The sequence below is a fragment of the Mixophyes fleayi genome, chromosome 7 (genome assembly GCF_038048845.1).
Source record: "Mixophyes fleayi isolate aMixFle1 chromosome 7, aMixFle1.hap1, whole genome shotgun sequence".
Lineage (NCBI taxonomy): Eukaryota > Metazoa > Chordata > Amphibia > Anura > Limnodynastidae > Mixophyes > Mixophyes fleayi.
Window position 1 is genome coordinate 16863452 of NC_134408.1, and position 23622 is coordinate 16887073.

The window sequence follows — 23622 nt, forward strand, 5'->3', positions numbered from 1 at the left end:
CCCCGGCGTGCTGTAAGCTCCTTACTGAGGAGATCTCGCGAGAGTTCACTCGCGAGATCTCCTCAGTAGCAGAGTACTGAGCGCCGGGGACGGAGGACTGGACTGACAGTGCTCAGCAGCATTGATCGGGCTGGGGGCGCCCCCGCCCCTGGACCGATCAATAATGCTGCTGAGGACTTTGAAGGGCCCCCTGGATGCCCAAGGCCCCTGGGCTATAGCCCAGTTAGACCTCGGGTTAATCCGGCCCTGGGTGTAATACCTTTAAAATAGATTTCATGTTTGTGGAATGTTCATCCACCAATCATTACTGAGGGATTATTGCTCAGTGCTGTTACAATTAGCAGTATTTCGTAGGAGAATATGCTTTCTAAATGAAAGACTTTCAGGTGGCAAATCAGGACTAGTGTTAAGTTAGATACCAGCACAAGAGGGCTGTTACATTATATTTCTGGAAGTTATTTAGTGACATTGGGCCTGATTCATTAAATATCTTAAATGAAGAGGTATCTTATTTCAGTCTCCTGGACAAAACCATGTTACAATGTAAGGGGTGCAAACTAGTTTTCTGTTTTGCACATAAGTTAAATACTGACTGTTTTTTTCATGTAGCACACAAATACTTGATAGCTTATTTGTACACTGAAATTTAAAGTTGATATTAAAGTTGATATAGATCACTGATTACACAGCTGTAGGTTGTGTTATTAATTATAGAGACCATATACTGTATAAACGTGCATGACAATATTGAGGATATTCTACTGATGTAGTTGCCCAGAGTGGAGAAAAAACGCATTTGGATTATTCTGTGAACTAAGGTTTCATCTTGGAACCCTCTTCTTTGCGACGCTCTTGATATCCCCTTTTACCAATTTTTGGTGCTGTAAACAACTACATATATCTGGATCAGTGGTGGAACTACCATTGGTGTGGCAGGTGTAGTGCACCAGGGCCCCTGGAGATAATGGGGCAGTTGCATGGCAAATACAGTGGGTCAGGGGCCCCAGATCCCTCCTTCCAGCCTCCCTGCATTAGCGCCCACTGCTCATTAGTTTCGCCTCTGAACAGAGAGGAATAACAGTTATAAGGATTAACCAATTAATCAATAACATAATTATGGGGAATAAGGCAGAATCATAACTGCAGTGTAAATATGTTATATCAAATTAATGCATTGATAAATTAAGCTACTAAGGTGTAAAATGTGAAGCCAGAGGGTCTGGTGTTTGTATACCTGATTCTTCTGCCCACCTCTATGTTAAAAGCAACACTTTCAGGGAAAGCTGAGCAGCTTCAAAGGCCCCTGGGGTGAGCGGCATCCTGACATAGGAGAGTTTTTTGACACCTAACGAGACAGATGGGAGGGAACCGTTCACAGCTTGTGGTCTTACACAAGGAGACCACATTATGAATTGCTGTATCTTATGTAGACAAAGGCCACTTATGAAGGCTATCTATGCAGGTATATAGAGATATGAACTTCAAAGAAAATTCCTTCATATTTCATATTATGGGAAATCTGTGTGCCACTCTATACGGAGGGGGAGAAACCACACCAAAGTTGTAAATTACAGGTACTAGCGGTACCAGGGAATAGCTGTAGTCACATGTTTTTGGGAAAGGTATGTTATATTATTATAATTCCATCATGTCTGGTATTTAAACATGCAGGAGATTATGACTGGTTTATTGACGAGGGAATTATGTTTCTGGGATATAGCTGAGAAAAGTTAAAAGTAAAACAGGTCAAAATTTAGGAATAGCTTTGAACAAACGCTAGGTGACACCCAAGGGACATTTCTGCCTCCACATTAACATCCACAATGCCCCTGTCAATGCCGTCCCATTTGATTTTGCTTAAAAACCTGTCTTGTGGAGGGACAAACTGTTAGTCTTTTGGGAAATCAATCATCGTTGAGAATCTGTCCATCATCAAGCCAATTTCCCTTGGTGCAGATTATATCAACTTGTCTGTAAGTTATACTCTGAATTTTACCCCTGTATTTTACCTGTTTTGCAACTTTTTATTTGTATGTCAATTGTTCATTAATTGATTTTGTTATATATAACCTGTAAGCATTGTACTTTTTCTATATTAAATCTAACATTTAATTAATGATGTCCTTATTGCCTAAATGAGTTAACAGCCTGTTTGCAAGAGATAGATTACTGAACCATGGTAAACCTTTTATTGCTGAGGTGTGATTTGTGAATACATTTGTATACCAAGCCGAGTGTGTGCCTGCATGTATATTTGTGACATAGAGCCTTGAGGGGTTAAGTGTTAACCCTTTGATTGCTGGTTTGTGCCTTGCTAAACTGTGTATAATGAGGAGTGCTCATTGCGTGCCAGTGAGAGGCAGTATATTGGGGTCCTAGTGCCCTTATTCAATAGGTGTTGGCAAACCGAAGTGTGTGTGGCTGTGGGAGCGCTGTTTGGGTGCAATTCGGCAAATCTGTAACCTGTGCGATAGGTGACAGGAAGTTTGCTGGAATCGTGTGTAACCCCATACTGTAAACACTTCCAAGTCACAAGTGCGCAGAGTGTGGGTTGTGACTGGCAAAGGCAGTTAGGAGAGGTTTCCTGATAAAATGGAGCGGTAGTAGTCAGTTTAACGATACTGACTACCCCGACACAGACAAAGACTCCAGGTGTTGTGAAACTACAAGCCCCAGCATGCTCTGCCAATATATAGCAGCTTATTGCTGGAAGGGTATGCTGGGACTTGTAGTTTCACAACACCCGGAGTGCCACAGGTTAGCCAAGCCTGCACTAGACTCAGAATATTTGACAGACTGTTCTACCAGTTCTTGTCACTTTTACCACCTGTGGCTGCTGGTTTCTTTAGTTGCGGCTTGTCTGGATCCTGGAATGTTGGGGGCCCCATTGAAAAAAATTCTAACCAGCCCCGGCGTTAAATCAATAGGACCCACAATTAATAACTAGGCCTTCCTCCAGCCCCAACATTAAAGCAATAGTATTCCCATTTAATAAACCTATTTCCCTCCCTCCAGACAGCCCATGCAATTAATTAATATACCTATTTCACTGCCATTAAATAATTCATATTCATATTTAATAAATAGACCTCTTGCTCCTCAAACTCAGCCCCATATTCAATTAATAGCCCCCAAACCACCCCATCTTAAATTAATAGTCCCCACTATAAAATTAAATTGCCCCACCTTCACCCTACAAACAAAATAGCACTCATTAGTTAGCCACCACCACACACACATTACATTGCCACATGCCCGCTGTGCCATCACACACATATTACTGTGCCCCTTAATCACCATGCTGTGCCTCCTTTTGATCACACTGCGCCCTCCATGCTGCTTTTGCCCCCCCACTTCATCACCCTGTGCCATGCTGCTTTGGCCCCCTTCACACTCTGCCATGCTGCTTTGCCCCTTTTCACTCTCTGCCATGCTCCTCCTTCACTCTGCTGCCATGCACCCCTTTCACTCTGCTCCCCCCTTACATTTTCTATCGGCTTCTTTCTTCTCTTTTCCCAACTCCTGTCTGCGGCGCTCCTCATTGAACGTCGGGCGTGATAACGTCATGCCCGATATTCAGTGCGAATGGAGCAGAGAGGAGTCGGGGAGCTCCGTGGTCACATGAGTATTCTTTTTTTTTTTTTCTTCTCTTTTTTTAAAAATTTCCACTCCTCCCACCAACTAAGAGGGGAGCGATCAGGGTCGAGACCTAGCAGGGGATAGCCAGGTCCCCCAGTAGCCCAGTCCGACCCTGGATGTGTGTAACTGCCTGATGTGTATAACTGACTGATGTGTATAACTGACTGATGTATGTAACTGACTGATCTATGTAACTGTGTATAACTAACTGATGTGTGTAACTGCCTGGTGTGTGTAACTGACTGATGTGTGTAACTGCCTGGTGTGTATAACTGACTGATGTGTGTAACTGCCTGATGTGTATAACTGACTGATGTGTGTAACTGACTGATGTGTGTGACTGACTGATGTGTGTAACTGCCTGGTGTGTGTGTGTAACTGACTGATGTGTGTAACTGACTGATGTGTGTAACTAACTGTGTATAACTGACTGATGTGTGTAACTGCCTGATGTGTGTAACTGACTGATGTGTGTAACTGACTGATGTGTGTAACTAACTGTGTATAACTGACTGATGTGTGTAACTGACTGATGTATGTAACTGACTGATGTATCTGACTGATGTATGTAACTGACTGATGTGTATAACTGACTGATGTGTGTAACTAACTGTGTATAACTGACTGATGTATGTAACTGACTGATGTGTGTGTGTGACTGACTGATGTATGTAACTGACTGATGTATCTGACTGATGTATGTAACTGACTGATGTGTGTGACTGACTGATGTATGTAACTGACTGATGTGTATGACTGACTGATGTATGTAACTGACTGATGTATCTGACTGATGTATGTAACTGACTGATGTGTGTGACTGACTGATGTGTGTAACTGACTGATGTGTATGACTGACTGATGTGTGTGACTGACTGATGTATTAATACTTAATAAGAACTTTTGCTGCCTCATTGTTATGGCTCAGGCCATAGACTCGTAGCTATAGTATAACCTCCTAAGCTCATTACTGTTCATTTCTTCGACCTGTATTTATGGTTGTATATAAATACATTGTTAGTCAGTTTAGGGTGTGTACCTGAAGGTCTAAATGTGTATACTGCCAGTGTTTGCCCTGCCCCTAGATCCAGTGATTGCTGGCTAAAAGTGGGCTCTTTAGTACTCTGTTTGTTACCAGCTGTGTCATTGAATATAGACAGCAATTCATTATCTTTAAGGTATAAGTGGTTTTGTACCAGTTCATTGCTGCTTTTCATGCAATTGTACTGATTCTAATGCTTGACAACATATGACAAGTCTTAGCATTGTCATATGATGAGTGAGTTAATAATCTTTTGGTCAATTCAATATCTGGCCACCTTATTCTACTATGGGGTCTTCCCAACACCAATGACCTTTGTCCAGTAAAATTCAAGTAAAATCATTAGTATTAGAAACATGGAACACGTCTATTAAGCAAATGTATCCTGGGTTTTCTGTATCCATTCAGAGATTAACCTTCAGCATTATATTATATTGCTTATGGTAGGCAATTATCCATATAACCCCTCTAGTGAGGGCACATAATTTGCTATTATTGAAGTTTTTCTTACCTGGAATCTCTTGTGATCCGTTTACATCCGTTTATGTGCCGGACAAGCTGTAATGATTGAGAATGAAGTGGGTGTAGCAAAGAGCTGTAAATCTTTATAGTAAAATTTACATAGTTCAAGGAAAATCTACGTGGAGCTTGTAGAACTTTGGACTTTTCAGTGACTTTAATATCATATATATTGTGTTTCAGTGATATGCATAAGATATAATAAAATATCTATCTGTGTGGAGTTTGTATGTTCTCCCTGTGTTTGTGTGTGTTTCCTCTGGGGGCTCCAGTGTCTCCGTCTACATTCCTAAAACACACTGGTAATTCAATTGTTAAAAACTAGATGTGCATGTGTTTTGGTTAGACAATTGAGACTGTAAGATCCCATACGGCAGGGATTGATGTGAATGATTATTCTTTGTACAGCGCTGTACAATATGCTGGTGCTATATAAACGATGAAGAATAATAAACCTTAAGCCCGAGTTGTTTTGGATCTCAAGCTAAATGCCTTTTTTCTACCCAAGTCATAGGCAAACAGAGGGGGGGGGGGTTCCTAGTGCCTGGAAACCCCCTCCAAGCCTGGGGCACTGTATAATTGAGGTGGCTGGACCCTGCTCACACAGCTCTGCTTGAAAAGTGAGAGCTGCATGCACCTAACAGTAGTGCACGCAGCATTGCCCATGTATATTATTGGAATAGGATGAGTTGGAGAGCAGCCAAGCGCTGGTGGCGTGATGTGGAAAGCCCCCTCTACAATCCTGCATTTGCCCCTGTAAGTGTGGAACCATAGGAGTCCAGTGTCTGGGAACTTCACAGTTCAAAATGTACTAAATGGCTCTGGCACTGGTAAGAGTCTCTTTTGTAGAGATACACAAGGTGGAGTAGTGATTATTGTCACGAACACGCTCCCAGCTGCCGTGACTTTGGGGTGTTCGCTGTATGAGGTCCCACACGATTTCAGCCCGTAGTCTCTCTCTACCTATCACACAGGTTATAGACCTACGGAATCGCCCCCAAAACACAGCGCTCTCACACCCCCAGACACTTCAGGTTCTGCCACCACCTATTGAATACGGACCATAGGACTCCAATACACTGTCCCACACTGGCACACAGGCTTTTAGCTATTCGCAGACTAGCAAGACCCACACCAGCACACAAAGGGTTACCTCTTCACACCTCCAGACTGTTACACAAATGTAAATGCAAGCACACACAGCTTGTTAATCAAATGTATCAACAAATCACACACTGGCATTCCAAGGGTTAACTTGGCCGAGCAGTCTCCTCTAACAGGCTAATGGATTTGTTAGAGTATCAAGGACGCAACATTTTAAATTATAGATTTAATTAAAAAAAGTACAGGGCATTCAGATATAAAGCAAAATAATGAATAGACAATTAATAGATTGACATAGCAAGAAAAACAGTTAAAATAAAAAGGGTTACATTCAGAATAGCACTTACTTGATTTGCAAAATCTGTGCCATAGGGAATTGGCTAGGAAGATGGAGAGCTTATCAATGTAACTTGATTTCCCCAAAAAGTCTGCCAATTTTCTTTGCCTCGTCTCAGCATTTTAAAGACCTGCCCCTGCCCCCAGGGGTTGTGGCCTGCGACACTTTTTCCAATCACCATTCGCCTGTTGCCTGATTTACTAACCAACTCTACTATGTGATCTAACTTTCCTGTAAAATGTAACATCTATCCAATTTTATCGTTAATAAATCCTCTATGATTCTGTCCATCTTTTGATACCAAACATGATGACATTTTGACAATGTGACATACCTTTTCCAAAGATATGTGATTTTAGCTGTTCACGGATACCACCCGTACTTGTCATTCACAACCCTGGTGTGATTTCTGCTCCGCAGTATGGAGTAACACCCAGATTTCCCAAAATATGAACTATGACAGAGCAATGAATGTGGGGCTGACCAAACCACCCCTGGTGACGCCATACAACAGAGAGAGCATCCTTGTTACCGCCATACAATACAGAGAACAGTCCAGTGACCACCATACAATACAGAGAGCATCCTAGTGACCAACATAAAATACAAAGAGCATCCCAGTGACCACCATAAAATACAGGAAACATTTGTGTGAGAGCCATACAATATCATCATCATCATCAACTTTTTTTTTATATAGCGCCACTATACAGAGAACTCATTCACATCAGTCCCTGCCCCATTGGAGCTTACAGTCTAAATTCCCTAACACACACACACACACACACACACACACACACACACACACACACACAGAGACTAAGGTCAATTTAGATAGCAGCCAAATATCCCACTAGTATGTTTTTATAGTGTGGGAGGAAACCGGAGCACCCGGAGGAAACCCACGCAAACGTGGGGAGAACATACAAACTCCACACAGATAAGGCCATGGTCGGGAATTGAACTCATGACCCCAGCGCTGTGAGGCAGAAGTGTTAACCACTTAGCCACCGTGCTGCCCTGAACAATATAGAGTCAGGGCCAGATTAAGGGTCACATGAAAATTATAAAGGGCCTATTGTGAGAAGTGCCGTCCCACCGGAGGTTTGGCCAGTGATGTGTGGGTGTGGCCAGTGATGTGTGGGCGTGGTCAGCACCATGGAGGGCATAGCTTGCACTTCCCACCAGACACATCTTCCTCCCATCCTTCCTTATATAAAGAGTGCACCACTAACTGGTTCACACAGCATGTATGGAATATGAAGAGTGGAAATACGTCCCAGCTGTCCCTCATGCTGGACAAGCGCCTGGCTAATCAGGATAGTCCCCTAAAATCGGGACTATCCTGATGGAATCGGGACAGTTGAGAGGTAAAGGTAATGTTATTTTATTTACCATTGAAGACAAAAATACAAACAATGGTAGATTATTTCTATTTCGAAAGTGTTTAACAGAAACATACATGAAAAATGCTCATTTTCAGGTTTTTAACACTGAGCAAAGTTCAGGGTGCTGAAAAAAATAAAAAAAAATAAAACTTGACTCTATGTATAAATATATATAAATATATATATATATATATATATATATATATATATATATATATACACTGTCTATTGTATATATCTATGTTGATCCTCTATAGGTACATACAATAAACTATACTCCTGGCTGGCATGCGGCCTATTTCTGTTGAGGCGCCTGGTGCTGCAGCCCCATCAGGCCCATTGTTAATACGGCCCTGTATAGAGTGCATTCTTGGGATCCAAATGTAGTACAGAGAACATTCTAGTGACTGCTGCACATTGCAACGTGCACTTTTGTGATTGCCACACAATAAAAGCAACATTCTTGAGACTGCCACACAATAGAGAGCATTCTTGTGATCGCCATACAATATGAAGAACATTTTACTGACTGCCATACAACTCAGAGTACATCCTTGTTCCCACCAAACAATCCAGAGAGCATTCTAGTGAATGCCATACAATACGGAAAGAATCATAATGACTGCCATACAATAGAGAGAGTATCTTAGTGACCGCCATACAATAAAGACAACATTCTGATATATTCTCTTCGCTGCCTATGCTATGTACTTACACAGTGTATCAGCAAATCAGAAAACTGCTGCCTCATTTCTGATTACTCTTAATCATGGTTTACATATTGAGGCCATGTCTTCTAGACTGAAAATGTTTAAAACTCTTTAACACACCCATGTGGAACATTTGTCAGAGGAGAAGAGCCCTAATGCCCATATTTCAGAGCTCGTTAATGCTTTGCCTAATTCATCAAAAAGGTTAACAGCATTTTCTGGCAGTAAGATTTGCCAGCTGTTATCTGTTAGCATAAGTGATAATCAAAAATCTTATCACCGGGATCACAAGAAAAGACGGACCGTCACAAACACACCATTCTATTTGTTGGGAATGTGGTCTCAGTGGTAGAATCAGATTCTAGCTGTCATTTATTTAGTACATTCTACAAAATGACAGCTAGAATCTGATTGATTGCTATAGGCAACATTTCATTTCTTCAAACCCGCAGTTTAGTAAATATAACTCTTAGGGGAATATTTACTAAACTGTGGGTTTGAAAAAGTGGAGATGTTGCCTATAGCAACCAATCAGATTCTAGCTGTCATTGTGTAGAATGCACTAAATACATGAATGCTAGAATCTGATTGGTTGCTATAGGCAACATCTCCAATTTTCCACAGCTTAGTAAATCTAGCCCTTAGTCTTTTTCTGAAGACTGCAGTGCTTTAACTTGTACAATATAAAGAATAAAATCTTATACCGTGAAAATTAAATGAATGTCACAATTTTAGAGAATAAAACGTGATAGAGAACTGCATGCAAAATTAAAGAGATGGTACTGTGCAGATTCACATCTATGGGATAAGAGGCAATATGCAGCTGACTTGTACATACAGGGACAAAGTCTTCCAGGGCAAATCTTCCGAGCAGCTATATGTACATGTAGTGTAGTCACTGATATTATGTCAAGTGTAGTTCTTAGTACTCACGGAGTAAGATGAGAGATTAATAACCTCTGTAGTAGTCAATATTCAGGTACATTCTCCATGCTTTCCTGTGTGCTCTGTTACACAGCTACTTCATGAGATAGGTTACCTCTTCTGTTGTCTGCTCATGTAACTACCACCCACATGCAACCAGAAAATCATCTTAATGCCCTATGCTAAAAGCTTCTGCTTCTCCTCAATCTTCTTCCAACCTGTTCTACTAGCAAAAACTTCATCAAAGATACATTTGTGAGCCGTAACTGCTCTTTAACCCATAATGCAATAAGGTGGAGATAATTTTCTGGTTGTGACTAATTCAGAATTTTTTCTTTTATGTAGTGATGAGAGAGTACAGTTATAAGTAGTTATTTTGTGCTTATTTATTGTAGACGGAATTTAGTTTCTATGATGTATCTTTCTTCTTATTTATCTTATTTTTTTTGTCCTTTTATCTTTAATTTTGTTGTATAGAGTGAGTCTGTTTTATCAACCTTGTCATAGAACCTTTGCTGCAGCAAATTCTGGGTCTCAGCCAGGGCCATCTTAACAACATTATGGGCCCCCGGGCAAAGCAGTGCACCGGGGCCCCTATATATATATATATATATATATATATATACACTGTATATATATATATATATATATATATATATATATATATATATCTATATCACTCTTCACTCACCGTCCCTTCAATTAGAGAATCAAATCCCCCTTAACTTATCTTTCAATCGCCTTGTTCTCCGAGTCCGATCCCCTTCTCTTCTTTTTTCTGAGTCCTCTCTGAGTGGCTGTCGCTGTTCTCCGTTCTGAGCTCCTCTGTGCTGCGCTCCTCTATGCTGTGCTCGCAGTGAATGTCGAGCGTGATGACATCATCACGTCCGACATTCACTGCGAGTGCAGTACGGAAGAGTCCTGCCTGGGGCCCACGGGGCCCCTAGGCACCTGCCCATCATGCCCAGTCGGAAAGAAGGCCCTGGTCTCAGCTGCTTTTACTGACAGGATGGCTTTATTTGGACCCTCAGCAGTTTCTTTCTTTTTTTTTTTAAACAAATTAGTTTTTCTAGGATTAGAAACATGGTAAACAATTAAAGCAAAACATACATATAAACATATGTTTAAGGTAGAAGAAGAATTGAGAATGTTGGGTTAGAAAGGGCCAGAGGGGGGGTGGCTGGTAGCAATGAGAGTATAAGGTTTGAGCAGAGTTCCAAAATTCCAAGAGTAACAAATCTATGAGGAGTCAACAGCGGAATCAAAACCAGTATGGAGTAAAAAAACAAAACAAAAACAAAAAAACACGAGTTCGGGTGTTGGGGAAATTGAAGGAGGAAAACGTCACTGCTTCCTTGAGATGAGTTTGAAAGAAGGGTGGATTAAATTGTATTCAAGGGTGGTTCAGCCTCCTAGTAATCTGTCCCTGGTACCACGTGCCCTAGATACTGTTAGGCGTACAATGTAAGGTGACAGTAATGCGCTCCATATGGTAGGTTAGCCAAATACTGCTCACTGGCGGTTAACGAAGGGGGATTAGTGTTTCCCACTTGGAAGCGATTTCACATTTGGCTGCATTCAGGATATGTCTTATTCATTTTTGGGTTGTAACCAGATTGGTTTTGATTTTGTTCCATTCTTTGGGGTCCAAGACCTCCCCTGTATCTCTCTCCCATGCCAATTCATGGGGATTTTTTCCTGCTGATTATGAGTTAGAATCAATTGATATGATGTTGAAATTAAGCCCTTAGATGAGGGGTTGGGAAGACAGAGAGACTCCAGCGTGGAGCAGTGATCAGTTGGCAGTGTGACGCCAAGTGACCGATACAAGTGTCTGAGTTGAAGATATTGGTAGAAAACGTTGTGAGGAAGAACAAATATATTATGGAACCCTGTAAATTTGGGAATGAAATGCAGAAGGGCAAGATGTAAGGCAAAATTAGCATTATGGTTAGTCCAATGATGGAAGGATTTATGGGCCTGTCCTGGTATAAACACTGTATTATATTAACATAGAAACATAGAATTTGATGGCAGATAAGAACCCATCTAGTCTGCCCATTGTTTTATTAACCTATGGTAGCCTCAAACAGGCGCGCCCTTAGGGGGGTTTCCAGTTCCCCGGAAACTCCCCTGCAGCCTATTAGGCGGTCATTTCTGCCATCTTTATACTGTACATTTTAGCAGCGTCTTGGCTGCAGTACATTTCCCCATGCTGGAAATGTAGCTGCTACGCATGTGCACAGAATCACTTGGCAACCATGGAAGCCTCACACTTCCAGGCAGCTAGTCAAATCTCTGATTGAAGCAACAGTAAATTACAACAGGTATCAGTAAACATTGCAAAGCAATGTGACTGACGTCCCTAATCAATAAATATGAATATGTGCTTGCTGTAGACGGTTGCCTGATTAATACTAGCAGGTTGCTAAGCAACCGCATAAACAAAAGCTGAAGCCGATGCAGAGAAGGTCCGTCTGCAATAATAAACCTGTCACAATAGTACATATCAGCACACACAGTGAAACTGATAACTTAGAGGAACAACTGCATGTAAATATATACTGTAGTGTTTCTAAAAAGAGGGCAAAAAGTACATAGTGAAATAGACATAGAAGAAGCACATAAAAGAGGTCACACAAAAAACAGGGTAAATCCCAAAAATTAAAAAGGAATATAATAAAAACTGTATACAAAGAAAGAAAAAAATCTATTGAGACCGAACTAAGGTCAATAGTATCACAGCAACTAGTATCTACACACAGTAAATCAGAGAGTAGAAACATGAAAACAGTGAAAACCACATGTGTCCAAAATGCAAAGAAATATACTAAAAAAATATATAATATATAATGTTTAAATTGCTTTACTGTATTAGCCTCTACCACCTCTGATGGGAGGCTATTCCACTTACACACTACCCTCTCTGTAAAGTAGTTTTTCCTCACATTTCCTCTGAACCTACTTCCCTCCAGTGTCAGTGCATGTCCTCGTGTTCTAATACTTCTCTTCCCTCCAGTGTCAGTACATGTCCTCGTGTTCTAGTACTTCTCTTCCCTCCAGTGTCAGTACATGTCCTTGTGTTCTAATACTTCTCTTCCCCCCAGTGTCAGTGCATGTCCTCGTGTTCTAATACTTCTCTTCCCTCCAGTGTTAGTACATGTCCTCGTGTTCTAATACTTCTCTTCCCCCCAGTGTCAGTACATGTCCTTGTGTTCTAATACTTCTCTTCCCCCCAGTGTCAGTACATGTCCTCGTGTTCTAATACTTCTCTTCCCCCCAGTGTCAGTGCATGTCCTCGTGTTCTAATACTTCTCTTCCCCCCAGTGTCAGTGCATGTCCTCGTGTTCTAATACTTCTCTTCCCTCCAGTGTCAGTACATGTCCTCGTGTTCTAATACTTCTCTTCCCCCCAGTGTCAGTACATGTCCTTGTGTTCTAATACTTCTCTTCCCCCCAGTGTCAGTACATGTCCTCGTGTTCTAATACTTCTCTTCCCCCCAGTGTCAGTGCATGTCCTCGTGTTCTAATACTTCTCTTCCCCCCAGTGTCAGTGCATGTCCTCGTGTTCTAATACTTCTCTTCCCTCCAGTGTCAGTACATGTCCTCGTGTTCTAATACTTCTCTTCCTTTGAAGAATGTTTCCCTCCTGTACCTTGTTAAAACCCTTGATATATTTGAAAGTTCCTATTATGCCCCCCCCCCCTCCCTTCTCTGCTATAAACTATACTGTCACGAACGCCCAGTCTGTCCCAGATACATCAATCTGAACAGATGTCCGTGAATGGGGTCACCTTAGTCACTTAGCAATGAATACATCTTTTCTGCCACCACAAAGGATTTATTATGGTGTCGTTACGTTCAGCAAAACCACTAATTAATGTTTCACACTTAAATCACATGCACATGTAGCATGAGCCTCCCTGGGCTTCGTAAGTTCACAAAGAATCACGGAGAATACACTTGATTAAATGTATTTAATCTGGAAAATGTTTCCCAGGCTTAATTACAAAAAAATAGTTAATAACAAGACATACAATAAATTTGCACAAATAAGTTTCAGAAAATAAAATAGGAAATAAAATCATAATTACTACTTACTAGTTAAGACCTGGGGGTACATGTATCAAGCTGAGAGTTTTCTGGTGGGTTTGAAAAGTGGAGATGTTGCCTATAGCAACCAATCAGATTCTAGCTATCATTTTGTAGAATATACTAAATAAATGACAGCTAGATTCTGATTGGATTTTCAAACTCGCCGAAAAACTCTCAGCTTGATACATTTACCCCCTGGTGTGTGAGGGAACACAATGGAGAAATATCAGACATTTCAGTCATGATAGACTCCCTCATGAAAATGCACAATATAATGTCTAAAGCAGAAGATTTTAAACCCTTCTTACAGGTTCTTCACCCCCACCTTAGGAATTACATTTAATGGCTAGTTTCAAATAGAGATGCTCACTGACCCCCGTATAATGGTTTTGATTTTGGATCTGGATTAGCATTGTGTTTTGGGTTTGGATCTGTATTTTTTTTAGAATAATTGCTAAAGTATGCTAAAATCACATAAGTTTGCTCTTTTTGGATCCTACATTATTATTAACCTCAATAACACTAATTTCAAGTCATTTCCAGTCAATTTTGACCACCTCACAGGTCACATTATTATTTTCATACACTTTCGGACAAATACTGCAGCGACCTGGCTGGATGGTAAGCGACAGAGCAAAGACTCAACACACGGCAATTCCTACCACATCTAGGGAACATTGGCACACAGCAGTGCCAGAAAAAAAAGTTGTGCAAGATGGAATTGTCCTTGGGCCCATGCACACTTTAACAAACCAAACACTTCAGTCACAAAAGTGCCACTCCTTGTGGCTGAAGTGCTTGGTTTGTTTCGGCCCCCACAAAACAAGCTAACAATAGACTTAAGGCACCTAAGGTAACAGTGCTGTTAATGAACTCTACTGTGGCAAGATGTTGTTGTTGTCATCATCCTCAGCCTCATCCTCACCCTCATCAGTGTGTACATCATCCTCACACATTATTAATTGATCACCACTGGATCCACCATTACAGAAATCCAATTCCAATGTGGCATCCTCAATTGGTGTATCACCGGCTACACTCGGGCTGTTCAGGCACACATCAGCAGAAATGCTGAAAGGGACCTTCTTTATGGGTACACTATCAGAATGGTCATGATTACACATAGCACTCGTGGATGGACTCTCCTCAGGGATTAGTGTCATTTCTGAATCTGAACATACATTTTCCTCTAATGCCTTACTGTTTTCTTCCAGCTCGGCTTTTACACGTAAAAGTATTTGGGCACCACTTTTGGAGTCTGAATGACAAGGTCTTGCTTGGTCATGACTGACCTTACAAGAAGATGCCTCAGTAACAGTTGTGAAGGCCTCATTCTTTCTTTGCCACTGTGTGTGTAGAATGGCATGTCGGCAATTTTATTTTCTGCAGATAACTTTGCCTGGATTACAGCTCTTTTTTTCTTGACCAAGATAAAAGGTGTTTATTACATTTTTGTTTCCCTGACTTAAAAACACTATGTACTTTTACATAGGCTTTACAAGATGACGTACACGGATTACTGTCATCCTGACTGGTGGCAGCAGCTGCTTGGTGCTCCTGCTCCTGCTCTTCTGTGTACTGCTGTGAATCCAGTGTGATAACACCGTACACTTTGTGTGTAACCTATATAACACTGTACAATTTGACTGCAAAGTCAGAAGAAAAGCCTGCAAGGTCTAGTATTTCTATTTCAGCAATGACAATTAGCAATGGAGAAATGGAGCTCTTCTCTTTGTGTGTAACCTATATAACATCGTACAATTTGACTGCAAAGTCAGAAAAAAAGCCTGCAAGGCCTAGTATTTGCATTTTACAGCAATGAGAATTAGAAGTGGAGTTCTCCTCTTTGTGTGTTACCTATTTAACACAGTAGAATGTGACTGCAGAATTACACCAAAAAATGCCAGCACTAGTATTTGTATTTTTCAGCAATGAGAATTAGCAATGGAGCTCTCCTCTTTATGTGTTACCTATATAACACAGTAGAATGTGACTGCATAATTACAGGGAGTATGGGGTGTATTGCCAGAGATTACATTGGGCTAAATGCTTTGCCTGATAGCATTTAGGAAGGTTGGGGACATCCAGGCTCCCATGACCCTGACTTTTAAACAAAATATGCATCTGAACTCTAGGTTTTCAACCTGCCCATATAAATTTAGAGGGGGATTGTTGACGATTCATAAGTATATGAGCTGGGACTTGGATAGGACGGGTTTACCAAAGATGTAAGAGGCTAGGGAGGACATTCATTTTGATAGCTGCTATGTGCTATGTGCCAAACCAAGAGAGGATTGGGCTTATTCAATTAGGTTTTCGGTCCGCGGTAACGCGCGTTACCGTGAAAAGTGTGCAGTATTGACGGTATTACGGTACCACAATAACGTGGATTTTCCTTCGCAACCCTAAGGGTTGCGCACGAAAATCCACGTTATTGCCTTTGCGGCTCTTTCCGGTGCATTACCGAGGACCGGAAACCTAATTGAATATGCCCCGATGAGTTTGTTCCACTGTGTATATCACATTTGATAGAGTCTATGAGACTGGGGAAGTTTTCCTTATTTAGATGATTGTATGATTTGGTAAAAAATACTCGCAGACATTTGAGTTTTTGGCTCTGCCAGCAAAACTTATATTATAATTAAATTTCAAAGTATGAAGTATATTGGGTGGTACATTCAAATCCGAAATATCGGATATATATTTATAATTGGAAAAAGTACTATAGTCATGGATCTCCTTAAGGGCCTCAATTGATCAAGGCACACATGCTGAGCGCTACCTGTGTTTAGTATTAAACTCACGCATTAGGGCTTTGAGCACTCCCAATTTCACCAAGGCATGGATCTCAAGATACGTGTGCTGTTGACACTGCGGGATACGTCCAATACTTATGTGGATTCAATTCGCAAAAGAACAGGAACAAAAACCATATTGAATTAATGTCACTTGTTAATAATACAGACATTAAAAATAAACCAGTTAAAATAAAAATAAAAAAAAAAGTGTTTTTGTTTGTTTGGTTTATTTTCCATGAAATACATTTATTAGGATGTTGCTAATGTCTTTTGAGCATATTGTACATTTATACAGTAGCTCGTGGTTGCAAACACATGTTATAGCATGCATCACTACTGATCAGGACTTAGACTAGCCCTGTAGCTGGAGCAAGAGATACGGCAGAAAAACAAGTAACTTTGAGATGGCCAGGCTAGATTCAAATGTTGCTGCATGTGCTTGAGTTTGGCACGTCCCATTCACTTCCCGAAATCGTAGGCTTTAGTAAATGTCCTTTGCATTCGAAGATGGAGCAGACAGGGCTGCATCACCCGGTTCTGGGCATGCAGAATGAATATACAGACTGATTTTGCCTACTATCAAAATCGGCAGATTGATATAATCAGGGCCAAAGAATGCAGTCCATTATTTCCCTGCTCACACAGGGTGCAGTGACATATATCTGCCACAAGATGGCCCACTGCCATAAAATATCCAGTAAATACATGATTTAGTAATAGGATATTTTATTACTGAAAAAATGTTTTCATTTAAATTATTTTGGCAATACCCTTGTTTAAAAAAAAACAAAAAACCCAGGTTTTTTTAAGATGAATTGTTTCCAGAGCAGATGCTTGGAAAAACTGTTTTGAAGCTGTAGTTTTAGAATTGCAGTTTTCTTGGATCTCTCTTCAGCTGAATCAAAGCATACAGATTCATATGCTTCCACATGACTAACTACTAATTAATAAGGTGTACATTTTATTATTTTTTATCATTTCATCATACTTGCCCCAAAAAGTGTGTATCTCCTGGACAAAAATATGTGTATCTCCTGGACAAAGTATTTCACGTTCTGTCTACGCATAATAAGGAGAGATTGACCTGACATTAGGTGCCTTGGCTTGATATGGACTTACATGTACACCATATTTTTCATTTGATATGTCTTTGATTTATACTAGATGTGTATTTTACTACTGGTCCCAGCAAAATTATGAATGGGATAATGTATCCTCTATTGTACACTATATAGGGAATAATGTACTCCCAATTAAATTATGTTTTTATTAGAAGTCACTGAGAAGTTCTGTAACTATATAAAAGCACAAGGCTGTGGGTTGAGGTCACTGAAACCAAGGTGACTTCTAATTTCCATATTAATTTACAGTCAGGGGGTGTATTATTCCCTATAATACACAAGCTTTCTTAATGAACACTGAAATGATGACTCCACAACTCTCCAATTATTACAGATATTATTTACAGGGGTTTTATATATATTAATATCACTGGTATATTATAGGGATACTACGAGGCAGTTCAGTGACTATATAAAGGCACGAGGTCGCAGGTTTATACGCAGGTCATTTAAATCCAAGATAATATAATACCTATAAAAATAAATAATATAATAATACAAATAATATAATACCTCTAAAAAATTACAGTATGGGGTTATTCCTTATGATACACATTGTCTTAATGAACATTGAAGCTGCTTTAAACATTAATGGGCCCCAAGATCTTATTCACGGACTCACATACCTATTTGTTAAACAGGAAAAAATTTGCCAGCCCTCCCCTGGCTACTACTATGCAGATTCCTTTACTATGAAGTTTAGGGTGGGCTTCCTGCTCTGATGGGCCCAGGGCAAGCCGACTATAGCAATGACAGAGCTCACCATGTATACACATATTAGTTACAGTAGTTCATACATTGCACGGTGGCTCAGTGGTTAGCACTTGTGCCTCACAGCCCTGTGGTCTTGAGTTCAATTCCCAACCATGGCCTTATCTGTGTGGAGTTTGTATGTTCTTCCCGTGTTTGCATAGGTTTCCTCCGGGTTCTCTGGTTTCCTCCCACACTCCAAAAATATACTAGTAGGTTAATTGGCTGCTTACAAATTGACCCTAGTGTGAGTGTCTGTGTGTATGTTAGGGAATTTAGATTGTAAGCCCCAATGGGGCAGGGACTTATGTGAGCGAGTTCTCTGTTCAGCGCTGCGGAATTAGTGGTGCTATATAAATAAATGGTAATTATACATACTGGATATTAGCAAATTTCATTTTGTTTTTTTTTTACTAGTACAAATACGGGATCTATTGTCTGGAATGCTGAGAGTGTTCTTGATAAGCGTTTTCTTCCTGTAAATTGGAGAATTACACTTAAAAATGACTAAAACACATATGAAAATGACCCATATTTGCCCACCCAGCGACAGGCATTCCTTTCCACATAAAACTGTTTAGCTGTTTAGCAATGCTCCTCGCAGTGTCTGTAGGAAGAAAGACTAGCAGACATTTTTAACTCCCCCCACCCCCCTTTCTGGTTTTCGGAACTTGCTGGGTAATTTGATCCTATGCCCATGTACAGTGCAGCTGGAATATAAAATAAATCTCTGTATATTGGTGAATTAGAATACAACAATTCCAAAAACAGAACAATCCCCCAGTATTGCACTACAAGAACAATTACAGTAAAGGAATTGTAATTCTTCCACCTACAACCTTTGGTGATGTTTAAAAAGTACCTGTATATTCTGCTGATTTAATTGTGTTGCTGAGAAAATATTCGGAGTTCAAGTTGGTTACCAGTTGCCATCCAGTAGTTTGAGATTCACATCAGACAGTAACATATAACTGTCACAAGGTGGCGCTGCAGTACCCCTAAAACACACATACAAGAGTATTCTTTTCCATAATCTTCATTTCCTGAAGCGGACATTAAATGTAAAGAAGTTAAAAATATGTACACTTTATTACAGTTCCTTTAGCACAAGATATACATGAAAAATAATTTCACAGTAATATTGACTTTATTCCTGTCTCCCATGTACACATTTCTGTCCATAGTTGGACACTTCTGACCAACAGAGCATTAAACCGGTAGGGTCGGGTTGAGTCTATCATGGGAGTGGATGGAGTTTACTATTATATTCATTCACGTTCATCACCACAACCCACATGGCCTGTCAGGACATTTTCCTGCCAAACTGATTCAGTAATGAATCATTTGTGTTGAAAGTTCCCAACCATTTATAAAGCTTGTGTGAAGGACATGCTGATGATGTTCTCCAGAACTTCTAATTGAGGATGGATGACATTGCATGCATAGGCTATGCTCATATCCAAGACATCTACAAACCCAACATTCAAACCATGGAAAATGTCCCTGAGCACCAGATACTGGACATGACCATGGAAGTCGCTGAACCTCTCCATATCGATGTCCATTTCCCGGGCATTCTCTTCCTTGATGATCACTCTAGTGCGTGGGCTCCGGTAGAAGAGTCTCTCTATCGCCCTTCGGATATTTATTGCGGACCTAATAAAAGTACGTAACGGGAAAGGCCTAAAGTGTTGTCCCAAGGTGAGAACGATGATGGTGTTTTCTCCTCCACCGATCTGATCGATCTGTCTGGCCATGTAGGCATCTTCTTTGATGGAGTAGAAGGTCTTGCTGATGAATGGAAAAGTATGTTTCTTCCACTGGACGTAAATAAACTTCTCCAGGTTAATGGCTAGAAGGGTCTTTTGCCAGGACTGCATCTCATCTTCTGTGTGGTTGAAATAGTCCACAACTGACAGAAGAAAAAAAGAAATATCTAGTTATACATAAGGCCACCATTATTTATCCATTGTCCAATGCTGTTTGTTGGGAGCTTCATCAGTATTTTTGTTAATTTGGCTGAAGTGAAGAGAAAAAATACTCACTCTTTATATTTTCCGCAAAGTGCCTTATATATTGGCGAACTGTCGAATCCCCTAGAAGGAATAGCTTCTTGCCCTTAAGAAAGTCTTTCAACTTGTCATTATCTGTGAACTGAGTCATCTTACAGTGTATCGGATTCCACACATTGTGATGGAAATATCCACTCGGCATAGGGTGATACGATCCCATGCTGCATTTTTCTGTTGGTGAAAGTTGTTTTTCTAAAGAGAAATAAACCAGAAGATTTTGCAGTTAATATTAGAGATGGTCACTGACCCCCGTGTTTTGGTTTTGGATTCGGTTTTGGATCTGGATTACCGTCGTGTTTTGGTTTTGGTTTTGGTTTTGCAAAACCTCCATTGCGTGTTTTGGTTTTGGTTTTGGTTTTGTTTGGTTTTGTTTTGCTATTTTTTGGGAAAATCCATGTTTTTGGGCCTAAATTAACCCAATTTAGTGCTCCAACTGTTTTAGAGACAAGTAATCTAATTGTTGAGGTAATAAATCATCCCAAAAAACAGTTTAATTCTTCGTTGGTAGGCCTATTCTACACACAAAACAGATTGTCTTCCTCTCCATCTATGCATATTGGCAATGCAGCCATCGTCTTTGAATGTATATTACACCCTACACTTATAGTTAAATATGTAAAGAAATGGAAAAAGCCAGTTTGGTTTCTGTCTCTCAAGGCCCCCCTCCACTTGTATAAAATACCAAAAAATTCAGCCATTATAGACTGTACAATATTAATTGACATGGAGAAAGCCAGTTTGGTTTCTGTCTCTCAAGGCCCCCCTCCACTTGTATAAAATACCCAAAAATTCAGCCATTATAGACTGTACAATATTAATTGACATGGAGAAAGCCAGTTTGGTTTCTGTCTCTCTAGGCCCCCCTCCACTTGTATAAAATACTAAAAAATTCAGCCATTATAGACTGTACAATATTAATTGACATGGAGAAAGCCAGTTTGGTTTCTGTCTCTCTAGGCCCCCCTCCACTTGTATAAAATACTAAAAAATTCAGCCATTATAGACTGTACAATATTAATTGACATGGAGAAAGCCAGTTTGGTTTCTGTCTCTCTAGGCCCCCCTCCACTTGTATAAAATACTAAAAAATTCAGCCATTATAGACTGTACAATATTATGAAAAATGGACAAAGCCAGTTTAGGGTCACTCTGTCTATGACACCCTACCCTTAAGGATAAATTGCCCTAACAGCAGCCTTTCAAGATGGTATGTGATATGGAAATGCCACAAGTCCCTTTCCTCTTTGGGGGTAGATTGCACCCTACACTTACATAGAAAGTTTTAAAAAGATGTTATCGGCATCATCTTCAGCTTCATCCTCACCCTCATCAGTGTTATCGTCATCATCACAGACTATCAATTCATCGCCGCTTGAATCCGCCATTAGAGAACAGTCAGTGCTTGCATGTCTTGGATGGTGAAGGCCTTCCTCGTGGAAGATGTAGTTCATTTTTATAAACATCATTTTCTCCACATTTTTGGGAAGTAACCTTCTACGGCGATCACTGACTAAGTTCCCTGCTGTGCTGAACACTCGTTCAGAGTACACACTGGAGGGTGGGCAGCTTAGGTATTGCAAAGCAAGTTTGTACATGGGTTTCCAAATAGCTTGCTTTTCTTCCCAGTAAGGAAAGGGACTGTCTGACATTTCCATATCAACTACCTCTTGAAAGTAATCCTCCACCATCCTTTGCATGTTTATACTCATATTGGATGGACTTATGGGCAAAGTGACACTTTTTTTTGAAAAATCCTTCAAACCAGCCCAGATGTTAAATTGTTCTCGTCTGCCCCCTGTGTCTTCCCTGCTTCTTTTTTGGAAATTTAATTTTTTACGAGCAACAGCTTGAGAAAGTGAAGGAGGACACGTCGTCAAGCCGAGGCCCAGTTCAGCGGCCAACTTGCTGAGCAATAGCTCCTTGCAAAAGTTCACATCTCGCTCATTTACAAGTAAAGACTCAATGTAGGTTTTAAACCTTGGATCAAGCACAGTGGCCAAAACGTACTGATCCGAGTTCAAGATCTTAATAACTCGAGGATCATTGTGAAGCGAATTAAGTACTTGATCGACAAGGCCAACATACTTTGCTGAATTGCTTGCTTTCAGCTCCTCCTTCATTTTCTCAAGCTGCTTTTCCAATAGTCTAATTAAAGGAATGACTTGGCTCAAACTAGCAGAGTCTGCACTGACCTCACATGTCACAACTTCAAATGGTTTCAGCACCTTGCACAGCACTGAAAGGATTCCCCACTGTGCAAGAGTGAAATACATCCCCCCTCCTTTCCCAATGTCATGACTTGTGCAATATGCTTGGATGGCTTTGCGCTGTTCCTCCATCCTCTGAAGCATGTACAGGGTGGAATTCCACCGAGTTACCACCTCTTGCTTAAGTTGGTGGCAGGGCAAGTTAAACTGCTCTTGGAGCTGCTGTAATCTCCTACATGCTGTGGCTGAATGCCTGAAATGGCCTGAAATTTTACGGGCCACCGAAAGCATCTCCTGCACCTCACGGTTGTTTCGTAGGAAGCTCTGCACCACCAAGTTGATGGTGTGAGCAAAACAGGGAATATGTTGGAAATCACCCAGCTGTAATGCTCGCACTATATTGTTGGCGTTATCTGAAATGACATACCCTGGGGAGAGTCCGAGTGGTATAAGCCATGCATCAATCACATCTCTCAGTTTGCGTAACAAATTGTCAGCCGTATGCCTGTTAGTGAAGCCGGTGATACAAAGAGTGGCCTGCCTGTGACAAATGTTACGTAGTGGTGTACATGCTGCTGCTGTTCCTGCTGGTGAAGGTGAATGACCAACCCAGTGGGCTGTCACAGTCATATAGTCTTTGGTTTGGCCACTTCCACTTGTCCACATATCTGTGGTTAAGTGAACAGTGGGCAGAATGGCATTTTTCAGCGCAATCTCTACATTTTTACACACTTTTTGGTATAGTTGTGGAATAGCTTTACGGGAGAAATGGTGTCGCGATGGAATTCTGTAACGCGGACACAAAACCTCAATTAACTGTGAAAAACCAGCTGCGTTTATGGTGGAGATTGGACGCAGATCTAACACTAACATTGCAGCCATGGCGTCTGTGATTCGCTTGGCGACTGGGTGACTGC

The 23622-nt window shown here is 40.7% G+C and overlaps 2 protein-coding genes across 5 annotated transcripts in view; both read right to left on the reverse strand.

The window, feature by feature from the left end:
* The window catches only part of LOC142097386 (NXPE family member 4-like), a 175505-nt gene that overhangs the window by 34476 nt on the left and 117407 nt on the right, over window positions 1-23622 (reverse strand). The gene's annotated exons all lie outside the window — the stretch shown is intronic.
* Window positions 19393-23622, reverse strand: part of LOC142097384 (NXPE family member 2-like) — a 39497-nt gene continuing 35267 nt past the window's right edge. For both annotated transcript variants that reach the window (XM_075179165.1, XM_075179164.1), the window contains exons 5-6: window positions 20472-20690; window positions 19393-20338 (exon numbers count right to left, since the gene is read on the reverse strand). In XM_075179165.1, coding sequence (XP_075035266.1) covers window positions 19794-20338; window positions 20472-20690 — 764 coding nt within the window. In that variant the 3' untranslated portion in view covers window positions 19393-19793. The remainder of the gene's footprint in view (window positions 20339-20471; window positions 20691-23622) is intronic.